Genomic DNA, 10,102 nt, shown 5'->3' with positions numbered 1-10,102 from the left:
ATTCCTGAAGAATATTTTCGCTGGATATATAAGATTCTCAGCTAAAAATTCTCTTCTCTTAGCACTTTAGAAATACTGTGCCACTTCCTTCTGGCTTCCATGGTTTTTGATGAGAAATCTACAGTCTTTATAAGTTGTTGTTACTCTTGAAATAATGTGTCATTTTTCTCTGGCTATTTTCAAGATCTTGTCTTTCTCCTGAATTTTCAACAGTTTGATTTTGATGTGTTTGGGCATGGAGTTCTTTGGGTTTATCTTGTTTTGGGTTTGCTGTACTTCTTGAATCTGTAGATTTTTGTTTGACAATTGGGAAATTTTTTGTCATTATTTCTGCATATATTTTTTCAGCGCTTCACTCTCTCTCGTCTCTTTTTGGGATTCTGATGATACAAATGTTACAAATGTTAGATTTTTTTTTTTTTTTTTAGACCTTTGGTAATTATCTTGCAAGCCCTTAAAGCTCTGTAGATTTTTTTTCCAATCTTTTTTCTCTCTCTGTTGTTCACACTGGATAATTTCTATTGATATAACTTCAAGTTCAGTGACTTTTTCCCCTGTCATTTACATTCTTCTATTGAGCCAAGTCTAGTGAATTTTAATTTTGGTTATTGTGTTTTTCAGTTCTAAAACTTCCATTTGGCTCTTCTTTATGTCTTTCTCTACTGAGACTGTTTATTTTTCCACTGGTTTCAAGAGTATTCATAATTGCTTGGTGGAGCATTTTTATAATAAAAATCTTATTTTGTAAGAAAACCCAAAATCAAAGCATTACGACTCATAATAACCCTTGTGTGTCTTATTTAAATCTCATGGAGAATGTTGATATTTTTGTTTTAGCAGCGTTGTCCTGGCTAGGTTCAGGTCACAAGTTCCAACTCACTGTCTTTGGGCTATGGTTCCAATGTCATTTCAATTTTAAATCCTTTGCAGTGCTGTTCAGATTTGTACTATGTATGCTCCATCAGTGGTCTCTTTCTAAGTTCAGTTTTCAAAGTCTTTGATATGCTAAGTAGGATCAAATCTACACAATTGCAGCCCAGGAGTGAGCCTGGGAGTTCATAAACAACTTTATGAGGTCACTTTCCAGAGTTCCTCCCTCTCCACAATCTTCTTCTCAGCATTTTCCAGTTTCCTGGCACTCTTCTTTTCAATCTTCTGGATAGAAAACTGTGATTTTAGTTACTGTATTCTGCCATGCACTTCCACAGCTGCACCCATACCTAGAACAAAGCAGCAGGAGAACACAGACATAAAAACTCGATGAGAATTGACCCTCCTAGAAACACAGCTCACTTGGGCAGGGAAGAAAGTTTCTCTCCCTCAGAGTTTTGGCCCCTGCACACTCCCATTGTCACCAGTTGCTAACACCACCATAGGATTGCTTGGGGACTTGGATGTGAGAGAACAAAGGAAAAAAAAGAGAGAGGGAGGAACAGGGACTTCCACACTGTCTCTGAGCATTAATAACTTTTCCTGCTCCTCGAGTCAGAATTAGAGGGTTCTTCTAGACTTCTTTGTGCCTTGAAGCTCACTCCCAGGTCTTGGTACATTGAGTTGAGGCCAGAGGATACTGGAGAAAAAAATGGTAAACTTGCCACCAATTTGGTGGCACTTCGAATCTTCTTCTCCAGTCTGCCTGCTACTGTTTACTTTCAGAGTTCTCAACTAGTTGCTCCATGCATTCTCCCTGGGTTTTATAGCTATACACAGTGGGAAAGACAGCGTGTGATGTGCTTACCTTACTTCTAACTTCAATTTTATAACTCTTAAGCTCCATTTAATTTATATACCTGATAGCTGATAGCATTCTTTGAAGATCTCAATTCAAGGACTGCTGATAGAATTGACAAAGCTTTACTTTGACTCCATCTGAACTAGTAAGATTATGTCTCGAGATATTTTTCCCTCTCTCTCAAGATAGCTGATTTACAAACATAAATAAATATAAATGAATGGGAAATTATGGGGGAAGTCTAAGGAAAATTTTATTATATCTTCATTATATAGCCATTACTGTTACAGATTATATATCAAACCCTCTCCACTTATCACAAATACTGCCTATTAATTTTATACGTTTGTCATGTTATGATTATTACTGGTGTTTATTGAATGACCACTCTGCACATAATATAGTGTTGCAAGCAATTTCATGGGTTGGATTTTTTTTTTTTAAGAATAAAATAGTAGGATCCAAATTTATTTATTCTTTCAACAACTTTTTATTCCTTTTTATTCAATAAACAACTGCTTTGTTCAACTTACTGTCCTAGATTCTAGGAGGCATACAAAAACAACCATAACAAAAAAATCAGTGAGACTATCCTTAATCTTAAGGAGTTTATTATTTAGCAAGGGATAAATCACGGAAAAACTATAGTAAAGTTTAGAAGTCATTGTTCAAAATGTCCACAATTTGATGGGCAATAGTAAAACTTTAATATAATGCAGCATGTAATAGGTCTTATAAAAGCAATACAAAATTCAGCAGTGTCAGAAAAAGGAAGAAAAATAAGTTTTGGATTCAGGCTGCCATAGAGTCATACCTTGGAAACACTACTTCCTATTTGATCGTGGGCAAATGATTAATAACTTCAGAACCTGCTTGTAAAATTGTGAATAATTTTATCTATCTTTAAAGATTGTTATGTGGACTTAATAAGTAAGGTAATGTGTGTAAAACACCTACCACATGCCTGAGATAGAAAGGTACACAATAAATTAAAGATATTATGGCAATAGTTAAAATTAATAATAATTAACACAAATTACCATATTTTTTGCAAATAACGTGCCCGCATAAATAACACACACACATATAGCATGCATAGCACACATAGGAAAATAATGTGCAAGGGAGTTGTGTGGTTGGCAAAAAACATATAATGCATGCATTATTTGTGTAAAAATACGGTGTAAATTAAGGATAATCTTTTCACATGACAATTACAAATAATGTTTGTTAAAGCTTAGATTGTATGCTGAAATGCTTTAACTGCCAGTAAAACATGTTTAAGTTTTGAACATTTTGGTCTGTTAAAATATTTTACTTTTATTTTTTAGATAAGAAGTCCTGTTCTATTATGTACTAGTACTCGAGTGTCAACAGCAGTGGAAATGATCCGGACTCTCTCAGAGGAAGCTGCAAGTTTATCTAACAAAGCTAAAACATATGCAACTTACCAGGATCGTTTCGATGATTCCCAATCTCATATGCACTCTGTTAATATGGAGGAAATTACACAGATTGTGCTTTCAGAGATGTCTGAAATTGAATGTGACTTAACTCTGAGAAAATTATTATGGGATGCACAAGAGGAATGGGAGAAACTCTTTTGGGAATGGAGAAATAGTTCTCTTCAAAGTATTGATATAGAATTAGTACAGAGAAATGTTTCAAAATGGATGCAAATCATCTTAGTACTAGAAAAAGGTAAAAGTTCTTTCTCAAGTGTTCCCACCTAGGATTATGCAAAATAGGCTCTGGGCCAACAAAGTCGCTGTTCTTGGCCTTGTTTCTTCATGTGCTCTTGTGGGCTGGAGAGACAGTACAGGAGTGTAAGTAGGAGTTATTTGCTGAGGCAAGAAAGAGATCAAAATTTGTAAAATATGTTTTTAAATACTGACAATTTTTTAATCCTCTATAAGTTGATTCCCTAGGGTAGAACCCCAGACACTTCACCCTAGTTCTGGCTCTTCTTAGGGTATGGGCCCAGCTGCAGAATCTGTACCCAAATCCTAACTGTGTATGCCTATAGTACCCTTTAGGCAATGGGGAAAATTGCTAAAAAATCATTTTGAGAGGTTTCTCTTATACTAACCATCGAACTTGAAATCATTTGCTGATGCAGAGATGCTGTTCCTGTGTAAGCATTCTGTTACATCATATTATTTCCAAAAGGTAAGTTTTGTTTCACCTGGCCCAAAGAATGTCTTTATTTTTTTGACTCCTCCCTTCTCTCTAAGCTCTACCTCAAACAATACTTTCTTCTCCAGAAGGGTCACAAAAACATTTTATTTTGCTTGTTTTTAAATTACACAAGAAATATAACAATATCACAAAAAGCTCAGAAAAGAGAAAAACCGGAGAAATCACCCATAATCTCACTGTTACCAAAATGATCATTTTGTGCATTTGCAGTCAATATTTTGTCATAGATGTGTTTCAGAAAACAATATATAAACTAGCAAGTAGACAGTGCCTTCTTTTATCCATAGTTTCCTAAATAAAATCTTGCAGTTTGCCAAAGTCTAGTCTGGCAAAAACCAAAGCTATTAATTTGTCCTTCTGTTTAAACAGGAGCTTGAAAAACATTTTGCTGTTCAACATGGATTTATAAAAGAAGCCCCATCTGTACAAATAAGTTTCTCTGCCCCCTTCCCTTTTCTAAGTTGGGTTAAAAAAGTTATAAGTTTAATTGCATAGGTTTTGAGTCCTACACCTCAGTGGTTTGCCAGTTCCAGATGATAGACAAGTCCTGGTCTATGACAGTTTTCACCTGTATTTCCTGCATTTTGGTGTTAAAATATCTTCTTTATGAAATGATAGTGATGGTAGATTTTTTTTCTTAATTTTCTTCTTAGCAAAATTTAAAAGTCTAAAACCTGTGACAGTCTTCTGAATATGCATGTGTGTGTGTGTATCTGTGTGTCTGTATATCGATCTTATCAGTGAAAACTGGGGAAATAGTGTGGTAGCTGGCTATCTCTAGTATCAAATTTTACATGGAGTCTTGGCTCTGATGGTCTTAGGTCCTAATCATCAGTCCTGATAACTATTTCTCTTTAATTTAATCCATAGTTGATTGTTTCAGAGGGATGATGTTACCAAAGCTTATTATTTTAATGCAGACTAATAACTGATAAACTATTACATTAAATAACATATTTTAAAGAACAATATTTTCTCAATTTGTTTTCTGGTTAAAAAAAAATGATGACCATATCATAAGCATACTGACTTATTGTTATTTGTAGGTTTACCTAAAAATGATATGGTAACATATTTTAAGCAATCAGTGACAAATTTTAAACAAGAGCTGCCTATCATCATGGCTCTGGGGAACCCCTGTCTCAAGCCAAGGCATTGGGAGGCTCTTCATGAGATTATTGGAAAGTCAGTTTCCCTTGATAGAAACTGTACAGTAGAGAATCTTCTAACACTCAAGGTAAATAAAAGTAACTTCAAAAATAGATTAAAATACCAGAGGGGCTGATTTTAAATAGGCAATTAAATCTATAAGGAATAGGAATTAGAAACGAGAAAAGTTTATAGAGTGTCTGGGAAAGTAGTATAATAGTAGATTGTAGGTGATAAGAAATTATGTTTAATTAGAGATATTGGATCAGCCATTATGCCATTATTATCTTTGTGATGAGAAGACATAATGGTTTTCAAGTGTGACAGATGAAATTAATGTGCTACTATTTAACAGTGCTACTTCTTACAGAGAATACAGTTTATAGGAATCACACACAAATACTGTAGTCCATTTTATATAAAATGAAAATATATTAAGAGCTTGTTAGGAGGGCCCTGCCAGTAATTTGATATTTAAACTGCATAATTAAACTATTTTATTTGGTATGTAAGTTCTATTATAAAAATTGATTTTTTCCATAATTTTAATGGTTAAAGAATTTTCTGCTTTCATGGTTGCCTTATAATAAGCTGCATTTGTGTTTCTAGTTTTACAGTTGACAGTGTCCAATGTAGTAAAAATAGTATTTCATGCCTATAATTTTCTACTGAATGATTTGTTGTAATGAAGAACATGGGAAAAATTTAAAGTAATTCAAATGAAGAATTTTTAAAGATAATTTTAATTCAGTTTAATAATTTGATTATTTTATGTCTCCTGCCCTAATGTCAGTCTCCTTCCTGAACTCCAGACTCACATATCCAATTTCCTATTCAACAGATCCACTTATATGTCTTAAGAGATATCTCAAAACTAACATGTCCAAAAATGTACTCTTCATTTGCCATTTCTACTCCCAATTTCTGCTCTTCTGTGTTCTCGATCTCAGTTAATGGCAGCTCCATTTTTCCAATTGCTTAGGCTTAAAATCATGAAATAATCTTTGAATCTACTCTTGCTCTCACACTCCTCATCCTGTCTAAAATCTCTCATCCTTTCCTGGATTATTACCGTAGCCTCCTAACTGGTCTCTATGCCAAGAAGTGGAGTCAGAAAGTTATCTAGATAAACTCAGAATGTGTGGGCCAATGCCAACAGATAGGTTTATTCACAACAGCATACTGAATATCTAGCACAATTTTGATGCGTTATTAATTTTCAAGGTCCTGGGTCACTGAAACCATTTCAGGTCATGTCAGGTAGAGGGTGGGAATTTGGCAGACTAAGTGTAGTAAGCAATAAAAGTGTAGCAAGCCATAAAAGTTATTGTAGATAGGCCTGGAGGGTAGCAGCTGGTGGCTTACAATACCTCAAAGTGTTCTAGTGGGCTATCCTGACATTTCTGGCATGAATAGATAGTTTAAAAAGGAAATCCCACACAGTTTTTAGACAGTCTAAATTAGGATAGTTCACTGTAAAAAACAAAAATGAACAAGATCTTCAGCCTCTTGAAATACTGTAACCAAGGGTCCTTCTTGACATTCATTATAATATACAGGATAAGCTGACGATCAGCTGGTAATCTCTAGTGAACTCTGTGAGTTCCTGAATGATTTTGATCATCCTGTAGAAATTCTGACAACTTATCCAGTATAATGTAGGTGCCTACATGGATCGGATTTGACTCAACAGCAATGGTTTTCTTTTTTTTTTTTAGATGGACAGGATTTAGCCCAGAAACTTCACCTTTTTTGTACTAAAACATGTATTTCTTGGGGTTGACCTAGAGGCTTTGGTCATGTTACAGGATGGTACAGGACAGAGCAGATGCGGTCAAACGAATAGATAGTAATGTCATATAGTATATAACAACCATTCTGTCGAAGATGATGTACAGGTTTTGATTAAATAATAATTAGAAGAGGTCAGTGGTATACATAAGATGAACAGTATCACTTTTTGGTTGATATTTTTCACTTTAGAATGACATCTACTTTATAATAGAGGCAAATAATTACTTATAGACATTCAGACTCATATGAAACCTTGTGGGTATTCCTAAGTCAATTGCAAGATCCAACTTTTTGTCTGTCAGGTCCAAACTTTGACCATAAAAACTTGACAGAGCTAGAAATTCCTTGACTAAAATTTTGCCTTATACATTATCAGTCCTGAGTTTCATCTTTAGTAATCTCAGAATGTCAGAATTAAGCAGAGTTTGTTCTTCAGCATAGAATCTTGCTGGTTTTATGGTTCTTTACCTGTCTTTGGCTGAATAATCTATGTCATGAGGTTGGCCTCATTCCCAAAGTTGTTACTTAAGGCCATAAGATTCACCATCTGTCTTTCAGTTTGTTGTACTTTGGTGACTTTTGTGTTGCTATGATGCTGGAAGCTATGCCAGTAGTATCTCAAATTATCGGTAGGGTCACCCCTGGTGGACAGGTTTCAGCAGAGCTTCCGGACTAAGACAGAGTAGGAGAAAGGCCTGGCTATTTGCTTCCAGAATAACATCAAGGACATCATACATGAAAAAAGCAAGATGTCATTAAAAAGACAGGAAAGAAAGAAAAGACCAAAATAGATGTCAGAAGAGACTCTGAAACTTGCTCTTGAACGTCGAGTAGCTAAAGCAAAAGGAAGAAATGATGACGTAAAAGAGCTGAACAGAAGATTTCAAAGGGAGGCTTAAGAAGACAAAGTAAAGTGTTATAATGGCATGTGCAAAGAGCTGGAGATAGAAAACCAAAAGGGAAGAACATGCTCGGCATTCCTCAAGCTGAAAGAACTGAAGAAAAAAATTCAAGCCTTGAGCTGCAATAGTGAAGGATTCTATGGGGAAAATATTAAACGCTGTAGGAAGCATCAAAAGAAGATGGAAGGAATACACAGAGTAATTATGCCAAAAAGAGTTGTTCATGTTCAGCCATTTCAAGAGGTAGCATATGATCAGGAACCAATGGTACTGAAGGAAGAAGTCCAAGCTGCACTGAACCATGGGCGAAAAACAAGGCTCCAGGAATTGACAGAATATCAGTTGAGATGTTTCAACAAACAGATGTAGCATTGGAAGTGCTCACTCATCTATGCCAAGAAATTTGGAAGACAGCTACCTGGCCAATGGACTGGAAGAGATCCATATTTATGCCTATTCCAAAGAAAGGGGATCTAACCAAATGTGGAAATTATCGACAATATAATTAATATCGCACACAAGTAAAATTTTGCTAAAGATCATTCAAAAGCGGCTGCAGCAGTATGTTGACAGGGAACTGCCAGAAATTCAGGCTGGATTCAGAAAAGGACATGGACCCAGGTATATCATTGCTGATGTCAGATGGATCATGCTGAAAGCAGAGAATACCAGAAAGATGATTACCTGTGTTTTATTGACTATGCAAAGGCATTCCACTGTGTAGATCTTAACAAATTATGGATAACATTGTGAAGAATGAGAATTCCAGAACACTTAATTGTGCTCATGAGGAACCTGTACACAGATCAAGAGGCAGCTGTATGGACAGAGTAAGGGGATACTGCATGGTTTAAAGTCAGGAAAAGTGTGTGTCAGGGTTGCATCCTTTCACCATACCTATTCAATCTGTATGATGAACAAATAATCTGAGAAGCTGGACTATATGAAGAAGAAAAGGGCACCAGGATTGGAGAAAGACTCATTAACAACCTGTGATATGCAGATTACACAACCTTGCTTGCTGAAAGTGAAGAGGACTTGAAGCAATTACTGGTGAAGATCAAAGGCCACAGCCTTCAGTATGGATTACACCTCAACATAAAGAAAACAAAAATCCTCACAACTGGACCAGTAAGCAACAACATGATAAATGGAGAAAAGATTGAAGTTGTCAAAGGTTTCATTTTACTTGGATCCACAATCAACACCCATGGAAGCAGCAGTCAGGAAATCAAAAGATGCATTGCACTGGGCAAATCTGCTGCAGACCTCTTTAAAGTGTTGAAAAACAAAGATGTCACCTTGAAGACTAAGGTGTGCCTGACCCAAGCCATGGTATTTTCTAGCGCATCATATGCATGTGAAAGCTGGACAGTGAATAAGAAGACCAAAGAAGAGTTGATGCCTTTGAATTGTGGTGTTGGCAAAGAATATTGAATATACCATGGACTGCCAAAAGAACGAACAACTCTGTCTTGGAAGAAGTACAACCAGAATGCTCCTTAGAAGGAAGGATGGCAAGACTATGTCTTACATACTTTGGACATGTTGTCAGGAGGGATCAGTCCCTGGAGAAGGACATCATGCTTGGTAAAGTACAGGGTCAGCAAAAAAGAGGAAAACCATCAACAAGGTGGATTGACACAGTGGCTGCAACAATGGGCTCAAGCATAACAACAATTGTGAGCATGATGCAGGACCGGGCAGCGTTTCGTTCTGTGGTGCATAGGGTTGCTATGAGTCAGAACTGTTGTCAGATGGATCTTGGCTGAAAGCAGAGAATATCAGAAAGAGATTTACTTGTGTTTTGTTGACTATGCAAAGGCATTTGACTGTGTGGATCATGACAAATTATGGATAACATCATGAAAAATGGGAATTCCAGAACACTTAATGGTACTCATGCAAAACCTGTACATGGATTAAGAGGCAGTCATTCGAACAGAACAAGGACGTACTTCATGGTTTATAATTGGAATAGATGTGTGGCAGGGTCATATTTTTTCTCCTTACTTTTTCAATTCTGTTTTTTTTAACTTGTATTTTAGATGAAGGTTTACAGAACAAGTAGTTTATCATTAAACAGTTAGTACAGGTATTGTTTTACGACATTGGTTCACAATCCCATGACATGTCAACCCTCTCCCTTCTTGGTCTTGGGTTCTCTATTACCAGCTTTCCTGTCCCCTCCTGCCTTCTAGTCCTTGTCCCTGGTCTGTTGTGTCCCATTAGTCTTATTTTGTTTTAAGGGACTGTCTAGTCTTGGTTGAACGGTGAACCTTGGGAGTGACTTCATTACAGAGCTAAAAGGGTGTCTGGGGGCCAT

At 36.2% G+C, this 10,102-nt stretch overlaps 1 protein-coding gene across 1 annotated transcript in view; it reads left to right on the top strand.

Annotated features, from left to right (window-relative positions):
* DNAH14 (dynein axonemal heavy chain 14) overlaps nucleotides 1–10,102 on the top strand; it is a gene marked incomplete at its 5' end in the record, with an annotated part of 387,403 nt that overhangs the window by 86,012 nt on the left and 291,289 nt on the right. The window contains 2 exon segments of the mRNA XM_023730866.1: nucleotides 3,064–3,433; nucleotides 4,978–5,168. Coding sequence (XP_023586634.1) covers nucleotides 3,064–3,433; nucleotides 4,978–5,168 — 561 coding nt within the window.

The sequence above is a fragment of the Trichechus manatus genome, unplaced genomic scaffold (assembly GCF_000243295.1).
Source record: "Trichechus manatus latirostris isolate Lorelei unplaced genomic scaffold, TriManLat1.0 scaffold00039, whole genome shotgun sequence".
Taxonomy (NCBI): Eukaryota; Metazoa; Chordata; class Mammalia; order Sirenia; family Trichechidae; genus Trichechus; species Trichechus manatus.
This window is presented reverse-complemented; position numbering and strand designations above follow the sequence as displayed.